Below are 22,485 nucleotides of genomic sequence, written 5' to 3'. Positions count from 1 at the left end.
TCAGTCCAAATCCCAAGAGAGCTTAACTTTTCCCTTTACCCTCAGGTGCAGGCCACCCAGAAGTCCTTGCAAATCTCTATTTCCAAAACACATTCCAACACAAAGCACCACTACCCATGTCCATGGCAATCTGGATCACCCCAACAATTTACTAATTCACTCTCTATGTCCATTCTGGTCCCTTTGAAATCCATCCTTGTTGTTCAGTCACTAAGTCATATCCGACTCTTTGTGAATCCATGGACTGCAGCACAGCAGGCTTCCCTGTCTTTCACTGTCTCCTGGAGTTTGCTCAAACTCATGTCCATTGAATCGGTGATGCCATCCAACCACGTCATCCTCTGTCACCCCCTTGTCCTGCGCTCAATCTTTCCCAGCATCAGAGTCTTTTCCAATTAGTCAGCTCTTTGTATCAGGTGGCCCAAGTATTGGAACTTCAGCTTCAGCATCAGTCCTTCCAGTGAATATTCAGGGTTGGTTTCCTTTAGGATTGACTAGTTTGATCTTCTTGCTGTCCAATGGACTCTCAACAGTCTTCTCCAGCACCATCCATCCTTAGAACAAATAAAATTATATTTTAAAAACCTAAGTCAGATCTTATCATTCCTATGTTTTAAATACCCCAGTGGCTTCCCCTCTCCCTTAAAATATAATATAACCTTCTTTCTTTGCTCCACTGTAGATTATTGACCCAGTAGTACTGTTCCTTAACTTCTCACTATTCTCTCTTCATTCACCGTTTTGCAGCCATACCACTATCTTCTGCACCTTGATCAACCCAGACTCATTCCAAGCAAAGGAAACAGCAAGTACAAACATTTCTTCCAAATCTTAGTATGACTGGCACTGTTGGAGCACTGATACCTCAGCAAAAATTGAAGCTCCTCAGAAATGCCTTCTGAGACCATCTAACCTCACCTCTACCCTGGCACTCTCAGGCACATCACCATGTTCAACTGTCATCTTAGTATTAATCATAAATAGATTGTGTTTTTTGATTGCTTTATAATTTGCCTGTCTTTCCCCAGTAGAATGTAAGTGCTGTGAGTGCAGGAATTTTTAACTTTATTTTTGTATGCTCAGTGCCTCCCCAATATAAGGACAAAACAGTTGTACAATGTTGTTTCTTTTAGGAGAGGCAAAAACCTTCCCAAACGTGGAAATGAGTGATCTCATTAGTTATCGCAGAGTGATCCCATGCTAATCCCAATTGGATGAATTCTTCCTCTGTGTCATATTCAAAAGCTGAAGTTCAGTTTATATATTTTCATTATATCTATTATAGGTTAAAAGACAAAGCTAAGGGCTCAGGTAACAGCCAATAAACATGGAAGGGGCAGGACTATGACTGAGTTGCATTACTCAGTTATTTTGTTATTGTTTTTTGGTCGCTAAGTCATGTCTGACTCTCTGTGATCCTGTGACTGTGGCCCACCAGACTCCTCCGCCCATGGGATTTCCCAGGCAAGAATACTGGAGTAGGTTGCCATTCCCTTCTCCAGGGGATCTTCCCAACCCAAGGATCGGACCCATTTCTCCTGCATTGTGGGTGGATTCTTTACTACTAAATGATGTCTAATAGCTAAATTAAGTCCACATAGGCACAGAACGGCTGTCCCTGCCCAAAGCCTCATGCCCTTCATTCTCATTTCATCCAGCTTGTTTCTTGATTTTGTTTGGGAATCCATCTTTCATTTCCAGCTTTCTACTAGGGCTACACTGGTAATAGCAAGCCCAGTAGATGATCATGACTGCTCCCTACCTGCTCTTCATCCCTGCCTCGAAAAGCTTGACTTCAGGAAGAATTATCCAAATGGATTGTGCCAAGTTGAATTTAATTTGAATGACAGGATCCTATCTGTGATATTTTTGGCACTTTGGAAACAAAGGCTATTTTCATATTTGGGAAGAATAATTTTAATTTTTAACCGCAATCCAGAAGAATAGTCATAGCAGTATATAGAGTGGCCCACTCAGATTTATGGTACATGACATATTGATGTCAATCTGAGTGTTCAGAATGTCAGCATTAGGCTTCCTTGTGTCCTGCAGACTCACTCCACAGAGGAACACTGTCTTTCTGTATGTCATACCACATTTTCTCCTGTGTCCCTCTGAGTTGTTAGACCCTCACCCATTTTTGGGAAACCTCACAGTTGAGGGAAGAATTGTAACATAAATATTTTTCCTTCAGCAATCTGGAAAAAAAAAAAATCCCAGCTCTGATATTCAATTTCTTACCTTAGGAAATTTTTTAATCTGTACGACTTCACATTCTGAGCTGTAAACTGCAAACGTATAACATGTATCTCATTGGGTCCTAGGGAGGAATAAATGAATTCATATTCATCGTTAATGTAAATAAGGAATTTATCCTAATGGTGTACATAGCTTTTGCTGTTGTGGTTATTGTTAATCTTATACCCCAGGGTTAAGTGGTCCCCATGGTATTTTTAGCAAGTAAACTAGAGCTTATATATCCATATAAGCACTATGTTCAGAGTTGCACCTTTGGGTGTTATCCATTTATTTCAATGGTGATGGCTTTGCTTAAACTACTTCTAAATGCTTCTTTGGAAACTGCTGTCAAAATGCATCTGTAAGTGAAGCAGTGGAGGAAGGGAGCCCCTGGACCTAACACCCTATAATGTCAGCATCATTACTATGATATTTTAATGAGAGGAAAATTAGCATCTGGAATATAGGTTATTTGACTGAGATCACATAATCTGGGAGAGAAAGAGATGAAGAGCAAAAGCAAATCTAGCTAAATTCCACATTCTCTTCTCTATATTATGCCATTTCTCAAGAAATCAAACAAGTCTTTGTTATTTTAGATTTACTTTATTTTTCAAAAGAAATAGAGTCCCCAAATTTGGTTATTCTAAAATTAAAACTCATCCTCAAATGATCTAGGTTAACTGCTGGTGATGAGGTTTAATATAGAATGTGCCATTAACTCTAAACCAACGCCAAATCAAATAGTTTAGGCCATTGGTACTAGAATTGTAAAGTCTGTGGAGTTGCAAAAGAGTCAGACTTGACTTAGCAACTAAACAACAATAGTTAGAATTGTAATAAGTATATGGCATTCAAGTAGACTTTATAGAATTCTAAGAGGAGATATATAAGATATGATACATTTGCCTTTCTATAGCCCATCATGCCTCATTTTTTTAATTTATTTTTTTATTGAAGGACAATTGCTTTACATAAATATGGATGTTTCTACTTAATAGCCTCATAAATCCCCCAGCCTCGGGTTTACTGTAGAGAACCACTCTGAAGCATCCTCCATCATGGCACTGGTGAGGGGCCAGGGGCAAATCCTCCCTGAGAAGTAAGCAGACTAGTGGGTAGTCAGAAAAGGGAGAGTAAGAGGTCTCCTCTCAAGTCCTGTGGGGTCTCCTAGGAAGTAGTTGACCCCCGGGAGGTCCAAGTGCATTTGTTCAGTGACAAACCGGTGTGGGCTAGAAACTATGCCTAACAATTCTCTTTTATTACTCACTCATCCAACCGCTCACACAGCAGTAGTTTTGCTGAGCACCTACTGTGTGCCAAGATTTTTAGATGGATAATCTCACTTAATCTCTCAACCAGAAGGAGAGTCTGTTATTTTAGACATTTTATAGGTGAAGAGATGGAGATACAAAAAATGTTAATGTATTTACTCAAAATTATAATAGTCTGACTCCAGAGTCCTGTCTCAGTATGTCTTAGTGTTCACCTTCCATGTCCAGTATGGCTCCAGATCCACAGAGTGTGTTTATCAAGTAGTAATGTCAACGAGTGAGGGGAAGACACTTGGATATGCCATAGTACATAAATCCAGGCATGTCTGAAATCTACTCAACCTTATTATTCTGCATATAGAGTCTAATCAATTGTATTTTTTCTATAGACAACACATTGTAGAAAAATCGAAGATGCGTAAACCAGAGTTATGGGATGCAAAGAAAGCATGACAGCAAATAATAAAGAGTATAATTGAGTGTTGAATTTCATGATCCAGACCTATGCTGTACAGTATAGCATCCACTAGCTACACGTGGTTATTTGCATTAAAATTAAATATAGTGAAGCATTCATTTCTTCAGTTAGCCATGTATTAGGTGCTTAATGGTCACATGTGGCTAGTGGTTAGCATACTGGATAGCACAGATGTAAAGCATTTCTTTTATCACAAAGTTATTTAGTACAACATTGGTCCTACCTGAAAGTATTGGGAGTATTCAAAACAAAGAGACCACCAAGGACTGAAGTAATGATGGAAGACTTCCTGCAGGAGGTGGTGATGGAACTATGTAGACTTGCTGCTAAGTAAGTATGAGGAAAATGAGCAGCATATCTAAGAAAGCAGTTACATGAAGGCTGTTGATGCAGAGAGGGGTAAGGGCAGATAGGTAGCTTGGTGTTAGATTAAGAGAAATACTTGAGCCATGATTGTTTGGTTTTTCAAACCATTTCTAAAATGGTTTGGATATAATTATCTTTCTATTTCTATGGCTGCATTTAGGCTTTTGCCTTACAAAATGATGATTTGTTAATTATTAGTCCATTGTTTTTGTTGTGATTGCTTCTCTTTGCTGAGTGTTCATGCTGTGTCTGCTAAAAACCTCTATCTAATCCCAAATCAACCACACTCTATTGTCTCCTAAAATGAGACAGACATCTGTGAAACACTCATCCTAGAGCCTTAAATCCCAAATGGGAGACTGGAAGAACTGGGAATCAGTGAGTCTTGATGGGACTGTGCATGGTCTGAGAGTAGGATACTCCATACCCCTGGGCCAGCAGAGACCGTGACTTCTTGGCCAGCTCCAAGGAGCTCAGAATGACATTGGGCCTCAAAGCTGGCTTAAAACTCAACATTCAAAAAACTGAGATTATGGCATCCAGTCCCATCACTTGATGGCAAATAGATGGGAAAACAATGGTAACAGTGACAGACTATTTTCTTGGGCTGCAAAATGACTGCAGATAGTGACTGCAGCCATGAAATTAAAAGATGCTTGCTCCTTGGAAGAAAAACTATGACCAACCTAGATAGCATGTTAAAAAGCAGAGACATTATTCACAAAGGTCCATCTAGTCAAAGCTGTGGTTTTTCCAGTAGTTATGTATGGATGTGACAGTTGGACCATAAAGAAAGCTTAGTGTCAAATTATTTATGCTTTTAAACTGTGGTGTTGGAGAAGATTCTTGAGAGTCCCTTGGACTGCAAGGAGATCCAACCAGTCAATCCTAAAGGAAATCAGTCCTGAATATTCACTGGAGGGACTGATGCTGAAGCTGAAACTCCAGTATTTTGGCCACCTGATGTGAAGAACTGACTCATTGGAAAAGAGCCTGATGCTGGGAAAGATTGAAGGCAGGAGGAGAAGGGGATGACAGAGGATGATATGGTTGGATGGCATCACCGACTCGATGGACATGAGTTTGAGCAAGCTCCAGGAGTTGATTATGGACATGAAGCCTGGTGTGCTGCAGTCCATGGGGTCACAAAGAGTTGGACATGACTGAGCGACTGAACTGAACTGATAATTAAATGGGTATTTCATGGGCTTATAGTAATGCCAAGCCAGGGGTCAAGAGTCTCAGTTATCACCTTTGGACCCAACAACTGTGTACAATCTTTAACAAGTCATTTTTTCTCTTTTTCTTCTCCTTCCATTCTGTGAACTGAGGGGATTGGTTCCAAGTAATACTAGTGTCCCGTCCTTTTCTGACATGCAGACATTTTTTGGTTTCTGAGCCTTTCCTTATCTATCCCCTCTCTGGATTGTCTGAGGCTTCTCTCTGGGTCGGATTTTGAGGACACACACACCCCTGGAAATGGACAATTTCCCCCTCAACTTTTAGAAGTTCTCAACCCATTTACAAAGAAGACACAGATGTGACTTACTTCTTAAAGAAAACTACCTGTGTGTTTGCAGAAGCTGTGGAAGCTTCCTTCCCTGAGGCAAATCAAACTTTCTGGTACATTCTCTCCAAATGTCACAATTCAAGAGAAAAACACCTTTCCCCAGGAAGCTGGAGCGGCAGCTGGCACTGCTTATTTGCTGAAATTGTAAAAACTTCAGAGCTGGGAGGGGAGTTGGACAGGATGAGAGATTTTATTCAATAGTATACATTTAGCAGGAGGTAATGAAGAAGTCCACAGCTTGGGGGCAGCTAGTGATGTTTCCATTAATGCTATTGAATATTAATGTGATGCTTTTTCTCTTTGGGGCAAGGCAGCGTGGCTGATACACCTTCTTTTATTACTGCATCACTAACAGGCAACAGAGCTGAACATGACTGCTAAGATGGTTACACTGGACAAGGAGCATATGACATTTCTCTCCCTCATAAAGCTGCTTGGGAGATCACCCTTCCTTCAAAAATTACAAATATTTCTGGGATTAACAGGACATTCAATAGATTTACTTCATAAAGCTATCAGGGGATTTTCTAGTAGTGCAGGCCCATCACAGTCCAAATCCTTCTACAGGTAAATAATACTTCGAAATCAGATATTCAGTACTGTGCTGGAAAATATTTAACTACTGGCTCTCTGGGCTTCCCTTGTGGCTCAGCTGGTAAAGAATCCACCTGCAATGCGCGAGACTTGGGTTTGATCCCTGTGTTGGGAAGATCCCCTAAAGAAGGGAAAGACTACCCACTCCAGTATTCTGGCCTGGAGAATTCCATGAACTATGTAGTCCATGGGGTCGCAAAGAATTGGACACAATTGGGTGACTTTCACTTTCACTTTTCTCGGGAACAAAGAAGTAAATAAGCCCTTATTAATAGTGATTGGTGATTGCTGTAAATATTCCCATGATATACGATTTCATGCTGCCAACATGACATCACTGAGTGAGGAATTAGGAAACACAACATGTATTTCTATGTACACAGGTACACAGACATAAATGACCTCAAGAGCATATAATGATTATATCATGACATTTTATATGTAGTATTTATTGCATATAGTAATAACAAATGCAGCAAAATAATGGGGAATTTCTGTGTTTTAGGTATTATCTTTTGAATATAATGTAAGTAAAATTTTATATAAATTTTAAATCATTATTTAAACTCTATTTAACAACCTTAACTAACTCACAAAGTTCCTGGAATTTTAAGTAGGCTCTCATGGGCTGTTAGCAGCTAGCACAATACTAAGTCCATATGAACTCTCAGGGGGAAGATCTTGAATTATTAATTGGGAGGCATGGCAAAAGATTACCTTGACAAACATGTCCCATTCTCCTTTTCTTCCAGTTTCATTTAAACTCACCTTATTGAAGCTAGTATTGAGCTTCACCTTTCCGTGTAGCCATCTGCAGTGATTCAAGCTCATACTCACTCCACAGGCATGTTTTGAACTCCTGGGATGCTTTGTGGTACACACTGGGAAGTTAACCATGGGCTCACAGTCTCCCTGCAGAAATAGACCAATCAGTTCAGTTCAGTCGCTCAGTGGTGTCCGACTCTTTGCAAACCCATGAATTGCAGCACGCCAGGCCTTCCTGTCCATCACCAACTTCTGGAGTTTACCCAAACTCATGTCCATCAAGTTGGTGATGCCATCCAGCCATCTCATCCTCTGTCGTCCCCTTCTCCTCCTGCCCTCAATCATTCCCAGCATCAAGGTCTTTTCCAGTGAGTCAACTCTTCGCATGAGGTGGCCAAAGTATTGGAGTTTCAGCTTCAACATCAGTCCTTCCAATGAACACCCAGGACTGATCTCCTTTAGGATGGACTGGTTGGATCTTCTTGCAGTCCAAGGAACTCTCAAGAGTCTTCTCCAACACCACAGTTCAAAAGCATCAATTCTTTGGCGCTCAGCTTTCTTCACAGTCCAACTCTCATATCCATACATGACCACTGGAAAAACCATAGCCTTGACTAGACAGACCTTTGTTGGCAAAGTAATGTCTCTGCTTTTAAATATGCTATCTAGGTTGGTCATAACCTTCCTTCCAAGGAGTAAGTGTCTTTTAATTTCATGGCTGCAGTCACCCTCTGCAGTGATTTTGGAGCCCAGAAAAATAAAATCAGCCACTGTTTCCACTGTTTCCCCATCTATTTCCCATGAAGTGATGGGGCTAGATGCCATGATCTTAGTTTTCTGAATGTTGAGCTTTAAGCCAACTTTTTCACTCTCCTCTTTCACTTTCATCAAGAGGCTCTTTAGTTCTTCTTCACTTTCTGGTATCATCTGCATATCTGAGGTTATTGATATTTCTCCCTGCAATCTTGATTCTAGCTTCTGCTTCTTCCAGCCCAGCATTTCTCATGATGAAATAGACCAATGCAATGGGATAATTAGTGTGATTATTTAAAAATGCAATGAGAGTACCATTTACCCACTACATATTTATTCAAGACCTCCAGTGTCCTATTCTAGACCCTAATATTGCTGAGCAAAACCAACAGAAGTAACTGCCCTTTTTTAGCCTCAATGTTTCCCAAAATGGTAGAGTCACAAAGATTTAGTCTTAGAAAACAAGGATGGCTTCATCAGGCATAGCTGTTGAAGGATGCTTAGGAAACTACCTAATATAGAAAAGGGTCGAGTGCTTCAAAAGCTCCAGGGAATACTACATACAAAGACAAAGAAGGTTGAAAGATTGGTCTGAGTTTGGTTTGGAGGAAGGTGGTGAGAAGTAGGGTGGGATCAAACCCAGCAGATATTTATATAATCTCATCTGTCAGTTGGTACTTCTAAACTGTACTGCTTCATACTGTATTACACTGTGCTATGCTTCAGACTGTATTCCTCTGTTCTTTTTTTGGATTGGAGGCATGGTGTCTTCCTCTCTCCAAAAGACTGAAACCTCTTGAGAATAGGAATGATGGCCCTTCTTTCACAGGACAGGGCACATACTGAGTAATAAATAAATGCAGAATTAAACTTTTCTTCCTCTCTTCCTTTCATTCCTATCCTAGTTGCCTGCATAGATCATTTGCCTCTATTTTCATTGGTCTTTAATTAAATCATGTCTCAAAGAATATGAGAGTAGAAAAAGAAAGGGGGAGTGAGTCAGGAAAGAGTTATTTTCCTGTTGTTGCATGTTTCATTAACACTCAGTGAATCAATATTCAAAGGTCCAGTTTGCTCTGCACTGTCTGTGGGTTTCAGGAAACCCTTGGATGCTTGACTTAGAAAGGCATGACTTCTGCCAAGTGAAGCCACCTTCAATGACCTGGGATTGGTTGTAAGAGCAATAATGCCTACTTTCTTACTCTTTTTCTACCTTGGCATTTACAATTCTGGGAGTTTTATAAAACCTCAAGAAGTTAGGCAACACCATTTACATTTCCAGTGGGAGCCCTCCTCTCACACCACACACTGGTCTGTGACTCTCTTATTTTGGAGTGCTGAGGGAAGAATAAGGGGATCATACCTGAGCTTTCTTCATTTTATTATGGCCCGGCTTTTACAAAAACATGGAGAAGAGCTACAGTCTAACTTTTGTGGGGTTTTTTATTTGTTTATTTGTTTCCTAAAGGAAACAGGGGGCTTATGTTATAAATAGTTGGGGAAAGTTTGAATGTGAATGCAAATGTGTATATGTGTTTGAGAGAGAATTTCCAGAAAAAATGAAGATAAAATCAATGAAATCCATTTTGGAATAAAATATGGAACCATATCACATAAATAAATCTTTACTTTTAAAATCATCTTCTTGATTGTCATCCGTTTATTTCAGTAAATCCACTGTGACCCAAAATACGCTTTTAAGCTTATGACATCCCTCACACCCACCGAAGCTAGTGTACCTGCCACATCCACACCTTTTTAAACCTGAACTCTCCATTTGCTAATCCATTATGTCTTCTATACACTGGACTCCAAATAACTAAGTCTGAAAATCTGTTTTCAAAGCATGAATTTTGCCCCTACTGGGAATATTTAAAGCATGTGTTTGGCTTTGGGGATGGTTAGAGAGATAATGTCTGTGTTTATATGTGTCTGTGGATATTTTCACATTTGTGCATCTACAGCAGTATTCAATGTTTATTTTCCGGACAGTGACTATGGCTATGAGAGACACGGAGAGAGCCAGTGTGTGCCTGCTTTCTGGTACAATCCAGCATCTCCATCTAAGGACTGCAGCCTTGGTCAAAGCTACCTTAACAGTACTGGGTAAGCAGTTTACCTGAAGGAACCCCACTTGCTGTCTTCCTATCTCACTATTCACTAAGCTGGGACCAGAAGAGCTTTGCTAGTGAAGCAAGAAAGAACATAGATAGAGTCTGTTTATAGCAGGTGGCTTCTGAAGAAAGTCGAGGGCTTCTTTAGCTGAGCCTAGCTTTTTTGAACATGGAAGAGATTTCTGATTACCCAGATTTCAATACCTTTTGCTATTTGCCTCTGAAATATCATAGCTATTATTTTAGTCAGGTCTTCTCTTCTGGAAAGAGATGCCACCATGTTTTCCAGACCCTGATGGAAATAAATTAACACAAGTGGTGTGCAGATATTACGGTGCTCTTTAGTGATAGATGAGCTGAAGCTCTTGTGGACCAATGATGGAAACAGACTGAAAAGTCAAAGTCCCATCCTGGGAACTCCTGGAAGAAGAAGCTCAAGGCGCACTTTCTGTAATTGTCAAATTATGTATGTTTCTCTTGTTGTTACTTATTACTTACTCAGATGCTTGAAAAATTTGTTGTCTTTCCCCTTTACTTTGCCACTTCTGTGACCTGGTACAGATTTGGAAAGCAGATTGGTGGTTGAAGACAGTGTTTTTAAAATTTTTATGTGCTGTGAATCACCTGGGGATCTTGTCAAAAGGCAGCTCCTAATTTAGGCGATCTACAGTGGCATTAAGATTCTTTATTTCAACAAACTCCTACACATTGTCGTCTTTGTTGGTCCCAGCACTCATCTTTGAGGAACAGGGGACTCGAATCCAGTCTCAACTCTTCCAGTGGATGGATCTTCTAACGTCTCACACAAGTTATTCACCATCTCAGTAGTTTTACTTTACCTGTTGTAAAATAGTGGCCAGAGTACTACCTACATAACTGATGTCCAGAGAGGAAGAAAAAACATGATGGAAGCGATGTATCGAGTGGTCTGAGATACTCTGAGAAGTATACATTTTTTTTTTTAGCCAAATATTTGGTTCTAGGGAACTATTCTTGGGATCTGAGCTGAAGTTTAAGCACTATTGACGTAATTTTATTGTAGATGACTGTCTTGGGAGTTAAGTCACTCAAACTACAGATCCTGCAGAGTGAAATTTAAAGACACGAGGTGTTGGAGAATAAAGTGCTCTGAAGTTTGAGGAAGAGAAAGGTAACAGGCATATATGACTAACTAGGCCAGTTCTCAGCCAGAGCACTCCTGAACCTAGCAAGAAGGTAATTGCATCAGGGCTTCTCGTATGATCTTGTGATATGTGGACCCAATTTTAAGCAAGTTCATTGTGCCAAAACCACTAATAGCCAAACAAATAAATCAAGAAGATAAAAGGGAAAAACTACTTTTTTTTTTTTTTTTAAAGTTTCACTAAAAATGCCTACACATACCTCTAGGTTATTTAAATGTTGACTTCTATTACAAATCATCCACCAGCTGGCTATGGTTAAAGAGGAAGAGTGGATGATACCAAGTGTACATTAAGATGTGACATCCTCCAAAATGTCTATCACAGGTAAAGCTCAGTATATTCTAAATGAATAAAGTTCAGCAAGAAGCTATAGATTACAAAAATTTGCTTATATAGACCAGTGCTGACTGAAAGAACTATACTATGAGCCACATATATAACTTAAATTTTTCTAATATCCACACTGAAAAATATTTGTAAGTGAAATTAATTTAATAATACATTTTATTTAACTCAAACATTCTCATCATTTCAATAAGCACCACTAGCCACATTTTAAGTGCTGAATAACCACAGGTGAAAAGTGATTAGCATATTAGACAGGGCAGCTCTGGACCCACTGTGAACTCAGTTGGCAATTAAAATAACATGTGTCTACAAGAGGATATATTACAAGTTCACATTAGCAGTAACTACATATAACATTTGTTTGATATACTCTTGAGATCTCTAGATGAAGATGTTGGGCTAGTAGTTCAGCAGTGTGTGGGGGTCAGGGAGAGACAAAATATCAGGTACAGTGGAGGACCAATATCATTCTTACAGATATTTGCTTTCAAGGCCACCAGAAGAAGGCAACATGGATAGACCGGTTAATTACTCCTGACACACCGAGTGAAAGAAGACGTGACATGACAATGATGATGATGGTGGTGGTGGTGTCTGTGGTGCATTCATTTTATGTGCTTTTACCAGAACATTGATTTTATGTAGCTTTATGGATAGTGATGTGCCTGGAAGTAAAGTCTGTCATGCAGGTCAGGGCTGTGGGCAAGCTCTCGCCTTGCTTCATGTGCTTGGGTCACTGGTCAAGAGAGATGACATGTCATCACCGTGCCCAAAGATGCTCTTATCTTAGAAGATCACAGTGTTTATGGGGAGGTTTTCCCATGCAAGCTTCTTCTCTGAGACAGTTTTACCACAGCAGGATCAAACAGGAGTTTCACACTTGTGCTTCTGGTCTGGTGTTAGTGATGAATGGGAAATGAAATATTAGCAAGGACATAAAATCTACTGTAAAAGAGTCCAGTGGTTCCAGAGTAAGAACTAGTAGGTGATAGGGGATGTATTGGTGTCCTGGGGGTCAAGGGAAGACAGGAAGAGGCTTCCTGAGTAATCAGAGTTAGAAGAAGGCTAATCTAGCTGCTTTCTGGCCTCAGGGAGGTAGAAACAAGTCTCTGCCTCACAGGGAGAAGAACCTGCTTTTCTTGCTTCCCTAGACCAGCGGGTCTGCCACCTCCTGCCTCGTGCGTAAGTCAGACATTGATTTTTCTTGGCTGGTTTAGACACTGATTTGATCCGTGGTTCACCAGGTAGGATCGATAATAGTGTTTAAAGAGCTGCTCTTCCTGAGATGAAGGGATAGTGGCTTCTCAGCATTTGTTTAGCTTCCTAAATGTCTGTCTTCTCTGGGACTCAGACGTCAGGTGCAACTGTATGGAATCTCTGTCTCACTCTTGCTCTCTTGCACACTCTACCATACATGCTTCACACGAGCACGCATACATGTGATAAACTACACCACTGACAACGATCAATACTCTTTAGGTACCGGCGAATCGTGTCCAACAACTGCACAGATGGCCTGCGGGAGAAGTACACTGCCAAGGCCCAGATGTGCCCTGGAAAAGCCCCCCATGGCCTCCACGTGGTGACGACGGATGGGCGCCTGGTGGCGGAGCAGGGACACAATGCAACCTTCATCATCCTCATGGAGGAGGTAGGGGAGCCCCTCCTGGGTCTCTGAGGTCAGAACTCACAAATGGGTCATTTCCTACATCCAGATGGGAAGAGAAGAAAGATCTTGTGTTCCCACTAGTCCTTAAAACAAAGTCAATGGTGAGAAGCAACACTTGTGTGATAAGATGGAAGGGGTGAAAGAGGGCTTGGGATGTTTAGGGACCCTGTTCCCTTCATTCCACAATACAGACCTAGGCTGAAGGGGGTCCCCTTGTCTCTGAGCAGGTGCAGATCTGAATATATTCTTTGAGGTATCCCTTTAGGGCCTGATCATTGAAGGACTCTTAATTATCATTAGACTGTATACTATAAACATTGCCAGAATAGAATTCACATTTTTCCTGTTTGTTCCAGGATCCTTATTTTTTTCTTTTACACTTAACTCCACTAATTAGAAAAGCCCACAAGACTTCTAGAGAGTCTTGAAAGTATGAGTGTGAGGATAGGGGAGGGTGATCCCAATCCTCTAAACTTATTTTTCTAAAGAATGTCAAAGATTGTCGTATGAGTTGACTTTCCATCAGCTGCCTGCTCCATTAGTTCACTTTTTAGGTCGTTTGCAGTCTGGGGAGTAAAACCAGACCGTATTCATTCATTCTGAATGAATAAAAATAGCTCTGCTGTATGCTTCTTTGCTTCCTATATGAGTTGTTTCATCTGTTTCCAAACCAGGGAAGTTTTCAGGCACTCCTTGCTGAGGTGCTGGAGCAGGGAAGTTTGCCTGATTTACAAAGCCATCTAAATTTAAATGCAAATTACTGTGTGCTCTTGAGATCTTGGACAGAGACCAAAGCAGGCCAGGAGTGTTGCCCCCCCCCCCCCCCCCCGCCAACTGTGAATATTTTAGAAACCTTTAAAGTCTGGCCCACACTGGACAGGACAGTGAGAGCTCCTTATCCTGGGCTGACAGATTCTTTTGCCTTCATCCACGCTGGGTGCTTGAATGAAAGAACTTCAATATTCAGAGGTCATTATCGCATTCCCACTAGGGAGTTTCCAGGATCAGCTCTATTAAAACCTTCTCTTGAATGGATGTGAAGAGCCATGATCTTATCCATTTGAATTGCCTTCAGTTCATTTCCACTTTAATTTATATTCATAAACTCAAAGGTAGTTGACATTGTGTTGGGGGCAAGGTAGCACCTATCAATATTTTACTCCCATCTGGGTTGCCACCGGGGAAAGAGACAGTGAAACTGTGATGAATCACATTCACTGGGCAGGAGAACTGGCTCATAATTCCAAAATGATGTATTTCTCCTTTTTCTTCTCCATCAACAATCTTTGTAAATAAGCAGAGAAACCTGATTCTTGTTTTTCATCTAGAACCCTTATCTTATGGTTAGGTTCAGTTGAATTTATCCAAAGTTTCAGCCCAATAAAGTGGGATGAAGTACAAGAAAGGATAGGGTTCAGTATCAGCTCTGAAGGTGCTAAGGATCAACTTGGGATGGTAAGATGCACTCGACTAAACCATTGACATCACCTCCTCAGGTGGACCCAGTTGGCTCTTAGCATCCCTTGAGGCAGAAATACCTGTGAACTGAGATGGTCAAAAAATGCTTCAGGGAAGAGGGGGCTTAGGGAAGTTTAGGGAAATCCAGGATCAACAGAGCACAGGTATATTTTCAGCTGATCTGCAGTATTTATCTGTAGAATGTAAATAATCATCCTATCTCATAGAGTTGTTCTGAAGATGGTATTATATAATATGTGTTAAGCAATTAGCATAATGCTTGGAACCTAATGATAAATACTAAAAAATAGGAAAATTTTAATAATAGCATGGTGGTTGAGAGTACTGACACTGGACTGCTTGGGTTCAAAACTTGGCTGTTCCACTATTGGCTACAAAGACTTTGGTCTAAATACTTTATTTGTGTCCTCATTTCTAAAATGGAAACAGTGATACTTTCTACATTTTAGAGTTATGAGGGGACTAATTACTTGGAACTGAAAAGAAGCTTTATCAGTGTTAGCTGTTACTACTACTATTATTATCATCATGAAACAAGAGAGGAACGATTAATGTGTATGATAGAGTGAGGGAGGCCCTTGACTTCCCCACTTCAGAGCTTCATAGAGGCTCTACCTTCTCCATAATTCCTAATATCAGCCACATCAGGCTACCTGAGTTTGGAGCATACAAGGGCAATAGACCCATAGTACCTGTTCGCAGTGCCCAGTAGCTATCAGACGGGAGTCTGATGATTGTGTTGAGAGTGTTTCAGGAGGGTGTTTGGGGGAGATTCAGGCCTCAAGGGGTGATGCCGGAGACAGAGGACCAAGCATCAGAGAGGAGTCAGGCTGGACCATGCAAATGGGCCCAGGCCAGCTGCTATTCCCCTTTGCAGGGTGATCTCCAAAGGACAAACATCCAGCTTGACTTTGGAGACGGGATTGCAGTGTCCTACGCTAATTTCAGCCCCATTGAGGATGGCATCAAGCACGTGTACAAGAGTGCAGGCATCTTCCAGGTGACAGCCTATGCGGAGAACAACCTAGGCTCAGATACAGCGGTCCTCTTCCTGCATGTGGTTTGTAAGTAGCTTGAGCCACCCCTCCCTTACTGTCCTCCCGGTTGACTACTTCTTCTGTTCAGACTGCCCGAGATCCCTCGCTGAGCTGGAATTGGTATGACTACTACCACAAATGATAACCCCAGTCAAAAGACAGATGTGAGTTCATCCGTGTTGGCGTTTCATGATGCTGAGGTAGACAGATTATTTTGAAAGTTTGGAAAATGTTACCACCTAGTCTCTCCTTTTCAGCTCCACTCTGTTCTGATATAAGTGTGCACATGCAAACACATATTCAGGTTCAAGTCCCTTGCATTGGAGGCTGCTAAAATAGTGGGAGAGAGAAGTCATCTGGATCACAGCCACAGGCTCATTTTCAAGCTACTCTGAGTGAAGGCGGCACAGATCAAAGTAAATTGTTCTCTCCGTTGAAAGAGCCAAAGATGGATTAAAGACACACATGCCCAAATTGTTTTAAATGTAGAACTGAACACACAAAATAACTTAATTCTTACACCCAAGGTTACTTCAAGTTTATCCCAAAGTAAATAATTCTAATAACTCCCCAACAGTTTTGTTGTCCTAGAATTTGTTTCACGGCTGTTGGCTGTTGCTTGAAAAGTGAAAGTGTTAGTCGCTCAGTTGTATCTGACTCTTTGTTACCCCAGGGACTGTAGCCTACCAGGCTCTCTGTCCATGGACTTTTCCAGGCAAGAATGCTGAAGTGGGTAGCCATTCCTTTCTTCAGGGTATCTTCCCGACCCAGGGATTGAACCCGTGTCCCACATCATAGGCAGATTCTTTACTGTCTGAGTCACTAGGGAACAAACCAAGCAGTTGAAGTTCCAAAGTAGTGTGTTAGTCCTGGATGTATTTTGTGTCTTTGATATCCTGGAACTTGACTTATATAAATTGAAACTTAGATATGATTTAAAATGTTGGGTTAAGGAAATGTTGTTTGGGGACTGTTATCGGTTTCCTATACTTTATAGGGATAATCATGGGTCTAAGCACTTCTGTGGTTTTTACTTATATACCCCACAACAGTTTAGAGGCTATGCTACATCTGATGAGCCATCCCAGGTGGCTCAGTGGTAAAGAATCCGCCCGCCAATGCAGGAGTCACAGGAGATGCAGTTTCGATCCCTGGGTTGGGAAGATCACCTGGAGGAGGAAATTGCAGCAAAACGCCAGTATTCTTGCCAGAGTAATCCCATGGACAGAGGAGACTAGCGGACTGCAGTCCATGGGCTCTCAAAGTTTCGGACATGACTGACTGAGCACACATGCCCATACGTGCTACATATGGTGAAAATTAAATGCTTTAAAAGAACCTAGATGGACATAAGAGACACTTTTTCTATTAACAACTCAGTAAAAATAAAAATAACCTACACTTAAAAAGTCCCTGGCAAACAGTGACCTAGCTGGTCTCCTAGCATTCTGGTTACACTAATAGCTTAAGGACCAGCAGCAATGAGGGAAGTGCATGGAGAAAGACCTGGATGATATATCCTTAAAGACACCAAGCTACAGGACCATGGGATAAATGATTTCTTCTCTGAATCTTCTGAACTTCAGTTTTAAAATGGCTTAATTCTAACTGGTACCCTGCTTCATAGGTCTCTTGCAACAATAGTAAATAGGAATTACAGATAACACATCCAACCATTCACTTATTTATTCAATGACTATTTGTTGAGTTCTTAATATATTGCTAGACACTGGGGACGCAGTAACAGAAAGATGGCCCCACCCTTGCAGAGTTTACATTCTGATGAGGGAGGGAAAGCACTGCTAGAAGTGGGCCATCAATAGCCCAATGGTGATAATCACACCACACCATCTATAATCTTTCTGTGCCAGCAGCACCAGGTCAGAAACCCAGGTGGGTGGTGTGCAGGGTGTTTACAAGCCAAGTTTAGAGCAAAAAAGACCTGTATTTGAATACTGATCATATCCTTTTGTGAAATGTTTAATGTCTGTCAACTTTATTAGTCTTTATAAACTTCTGATCCCTCTCCTGTAATATTTAGATTATAGTGAGGCTCTGAGAATCAAATTGGATTATGTGTATGTGTCAGGGTCCCCAAGACATCCTCTCCCAGGTTTAGTGATTTGCTGGAAGGACTCGCAAGTCTCAGCATATAGTCATACTTCAGACTTTGATTCGTTACACTGGTCAGCAGAGCAAGATCAGCAAAGAGAAAGGGCCTGTGGGACAAAGTCTGTAGGAAACGAAGTGCAAACTTCCAAGAGTCCTCCCCTGTGGAGTCACACAGAACATGCATAATTCCTCCAGCAATGAGTTAGAGCAACACATATGAAGGGCTGTTTCCCAGAAAAGCTCATTGCAAACTCAGTGGCCGTGGCTTCTACTGGGGACTGATCAAATAGCCATCCTCTGCCTAGTGTGCACAAAATTTCCAAACTCCCTGCGGAAAATGCTTTTTTTCAGAATAAACCATGTATGTGTGTGTGCTTAGTCTCTCAGTCATATCCGACTCTTTGCCACTCCATGGACTGTAGTCTACCAGCTCCTCTGTCCACGGAATTCTCCAGGCAACAGTACTGGCATGAGTAGCCATTCCCTTCTCCAGGGGATCTTCCTGACCCAGGGATCGAACCCAGGTCTCCTGCATTGCAGGCGGATTCTTTACCATGTGAACCACCAGGGAAGACCTAAAATAAACCATGTCATTGCTTAAAAAAAAAAAAAGATTCTAGGTAGAGTGAACCAGTCCTATTAGCTAGCTGTTGACTGGAAACACTCTCAGAGCCGAGTTCCCTTATGCCAGAAAAGGGCGTCTTACACACAGGTCTTTTTAAAAAACAAATTTACTTTCCTCTGTTCCAGCGATCTGCCCCATCCATGTTCCTAATTCTCCCAAGATTGGACCTTGTCTGCTGGGCACAAAGACCAGTGTACTTCAGTGGCAAAAAACAACAACAACAAGGAACAGGTTTATATTGTGGGTTATGCGCGTGAAGGAGGAAGTGTTCCTTGAAACTTTTATCGTGCTCATAATTCCCTCCAAATCAATCATGGCTGCATTTACCAGACAGTTATTATAGTGGAAACTGCTCTTGGCCTCACCTTGGGCCATTAGCTAACAAAAGTAGCTGTTAGCCGCCCATAATAACCAATCTCGCACAGATTATTAGATTTTTATTAAAAAGAACACTCTTTGACAGTGAGGATTTTAGGAGTTTCCTGTATTCCCTTCTGAATCCTCCCAGCTGTCTTCTCTCCAATCCATGGTTTATCTGTAGGTTGAAGCCTAGAGCTTCTGGCTCAGGTTCTTTGCTCTAAAAAGCTGTTTAGTGTTGTTCCTTGAGATTATGTTTACCCCAAAGTACTTGTCCTGAAACTGGCATATATGTGGCTGTGCTTGATAGTGTTCTAATTCATGGAAGCTCCACCCCTTTTGTGTTTGGCATGAATTTAGTGCGAAGAGGGCTTCCCAGGTGACAGTAGTGGTAAAGAACTCACCTGGCAATGCAGGAAACGTAAGAGACGCAGGTTCAATCCCTGGATCAGGAAGATCTCCTGGAGTAGGAAATGGCACCCCACTCGAGTATTCTTGCCTGGAAGATTCCATGGGCAGAGGAGCCTGGCAGGCTACAGTCCATAAGGTCACAAGGAGTCAAATAAGACTGAGAGACTGAGCACAGTAGGGACAAAGAGCTCTCATTTTATATTTGGGGGCATCAAAGTACCCAACAGTGTGAGTCTCAGATGAGTGGAGGTGTCTGAGTGGCAGAAAACTGAGAAGCCATTCCAGTGCTGCGAATCATAGCAATGTGGAAAAGCGCAGGGTTCCCAGAAGCTGGCCAGCAGGATGGGCTCTGTACATTTTGAAGGAGAGAGCGAAGAACTGGAGCGTTATCTAAAAGATAGTACAAATGAACTTATTTACAAGACAGAAACAGATTCACAGACATAGAAAACAAACTTATGGTTACCAAAGGGGAAGAGGGTGGGGGTAAATTAGAAGCATGTGATAACAGATGCACACTACTGTATATAAGATAAATAAGCAACAAGGATTTACTGTACAACACAGGGAACTATATTCAATATCTTATAATAACCTAGAATAGAAAAAAGAATATATGTATGTATGTATAACTAAAGGTATGTATGTATAACTAAAGGTATGTATGTATAACTAAATCACTTTGCTGTACACCTGAAACTAATGCAATATTGTAAATCAACTACACTTCAATTAGAAAACAAAACAGAAGCATTGACCTTGAGGATAAAGGGACTCTATTCCCATCATGGGGAGAGTGAGAAGTCTGAATGTGGGCATGAAGAAGGACTCGGAGGTGTTAAAGTAAGACGCAGGTTTCTCATCTCCCTCCCAGGACACGGCCTGGTCAGGGACCCCTTCCCATTGCTGTATTCTCTTCTGCAAAGATCAATAAAACACAAACAGCAAAGACAGTTTAACCAGATGAACTCCTAAAATTGAGTAAGGAAATGAAAAGTAGCCAGTATTTTCTCACACCTATATTTTTGAAATTCTAGCCCATAATCAAACCATACAAAAGTAATTAAACAGACTTACTAATTGAAAATAATTAAGCCTTTAGCCAAATGTGTATCTGAAGTGACAGGTTTGAAATTATTTGTTGGAAGAAATCTTGAAATGCTGTATGCCTGGGGTCAGCTGGGAGAGCTGCAGGCAGACAGTGTTTTTGCACTGTGGATACACAGATTCTTGAATACTTTGTTGATTGTTCAGAAAAATACCATCTGGACAGTGGCAAGCAGGCCTGGCTGATCTCATCTGATCTTAGTTCCTGTCCAAACCCCTTTTCTCCCAATATAAATTAACCTATGACACAGGAGGTATGAATGAGATTCACAATAATGCCCACTCTTGTAAGAGAGACTTTAACCCAATGATAAACAGGAGCCACGATGCTGTGGTGGTGGAAATAGTGTCAGCCCATAATTAATCATATGATACTTTTAATATCCCCAGATCACCTTCATATGTTCTTATTACTATAAGGAAGGCAAAGGACAGATAGAAGAAAAGGTCATACAGCTAAAATTAAATAGGAGCAGAAGTAAAAAGTATCTTTCTGCTTTCTTCCCTTTAACCTGAGCCATCTCCAAAATAACCAAGGATGTCGTAAGTGAAGGCCTGGTGGCCTGGAAAATGCCCCATCCATGAGAAGAACTCAAGGTCCCAAGGATAAAGAGATGTCCTTGCTACAGCTGTGACCTTTAGTTACTTTAGCTCATCGCCATTATCATGTTGGAAACCAGAAAATGTGTTCCAGCAAAGTGTGGGCAGATAACTAAGAACATTTTAGTTGGAGCTGGTGAAGTAGAAAGGATGTAAGAAAGGGAAAAGTGGAGGAAGGGAGCAAAGGGAGGAAAGGAAGTGGGTAGGGAAAAAAAAGAAAAGGAAAGAGAAAGGGGTAAGGGTTGGGGAGAAAATCCCATGGAATTAATAAAGAACATATCTGCCCCACAATGCAGTGCTGACTCATTAACATTTTTCTTCAGCGTTTTCCTCCTCTCATGTTATTTGGAAAATGAATTAAATTAAAATTCTCACTTATTATGCATAGAATGGATTCCAATCTATTCTCTCACTTGCTAGTTTAGAACTTGAGACTGCTTACGTCAGTCTTCTGAGGAGCAAAAAAGAAAAGTTTGGTCACCTTTGGCAAACAGCTTTTAAAATTATTATTATTTGGGAACCTGGCATTTATTTCTCTTCAATTTAAGGAGACAGGCTTTTTCCTTTTTATAATACAGCCCTGCCAGCTTCTGAGTGACACCCACTGAGTGTTGCAGATGACAGGCACAATGGCTGATTGTTGAACAAGATGGGACCAATTAACAATTGAGGATAATGGCAGAGCCCTCCATACAATGCAGGCTAATCGGCAGATATGCAAGAGATTGCTCTTTATCTTCCTATTTATTGGCTTAGTGTCCAGTAAACTAGCTTTGTCCTTGGATTGGAGGTTCATAAGCATTCGTGGTTGGGATCATCAGATGGAAGTTAAGTTCAGATGTCACTCAAACAATCTGAAGCCCGAATTGAGTTCCCTGTTGTTTGCAGTGCTTCATTTCAAGCGCACACACACACACACACACACACACACACACACGTACACACACACATATCTCAACATCTGTGAGTTTGCGATTGTTGTTTTATTATAGGTGATGGTAATAAGAGCTAAGATAAAGAATCTGGGAATGTGAGCTTTTGTTTATTTTGGGAATAGAAACACTGACATTGTTTTCCTTGTTCCCTTAGGTCCTGTGGAGCATGTTCATCTCCGAGTTCCATTTGTTGCCATAAGAAATAAGGAGGTCAACATCAGTGCAGTTGTGTGGCCCAGCCAACTGGGGACTCTTACGTATTTCTGGTGGTTCGGCAATAGTACAAAGGTTTGGCCCTTATCGATTAGTATCTGCTTAGATTTGACCCTTTCTGATTGGTATCGGCTTAGATGTTCCCACGTTCTAACTTCTGTTTGATTCTGGGGGCACAGGTGAATGTGGGCAATAATAGATACTCAATGAAGCTTGGAATCCATGTCATACCTTCCCACACCAATTTCATTGCTAT

The 22,485-nt window shown here is 41.1% G+C and overlaps 1 protein-coding gene across 5 annotated transcripts in view; it reads left to right on the top strand.

The window, feature by feature from the left end:
• SORCS3 (sortilin related VPS10 domain containing receptor 3) overlaps positions 1-22,485 on the top strand; it is a 626,056-nt gene that overhangs the window by 570,157 nt on the left and 33,414 nt on the right. For all 5 annotated transcript variants that reach the window (XM_081543145.1, XM_081543168.1, XM_081543160.1 and 2 more), the window contains 4 exons: positions 10,031-10,144; positions 13,164-13,335; positions 15,710-15,896; positions 22,171-22,304. In XM_081543145.1, coding sequence (XP_081399271.1) covers positions 10,031-10,144; positions 13,164-13,335; positions 15,710-15,896; positions 22,171-22,304 — 607 coding nt within the window. The remainder of the gene's footprint in view (positions 1-10,030; positions 10,145-13,163; positions 13,336-15,709; positions 15,897-22,170; positions 22,305-22,485) is intronic.

Source organism: Giraffa tippelskirchi, chromosome 2 (genome assembly GCF_054371585.1).
Source record: "Giraffa tippelskirchi isolate mGirTip1 chromosome 2, T2T-mGirTip1v1.2.pri, whole genome shotgun sequence".
NCBI classification, from domain to species: domain Eukaryota; kingdom Metazoa; phylum Chordata; class Mammalia; order Artiodactyla; family Giraffidae; genus Giraffa; species Giraffa tippelskirchi.
Note: the sequence above shows the minus strand (reverse complement) of the source record. Positions and strands in the feature narration are given on the sequence as shown.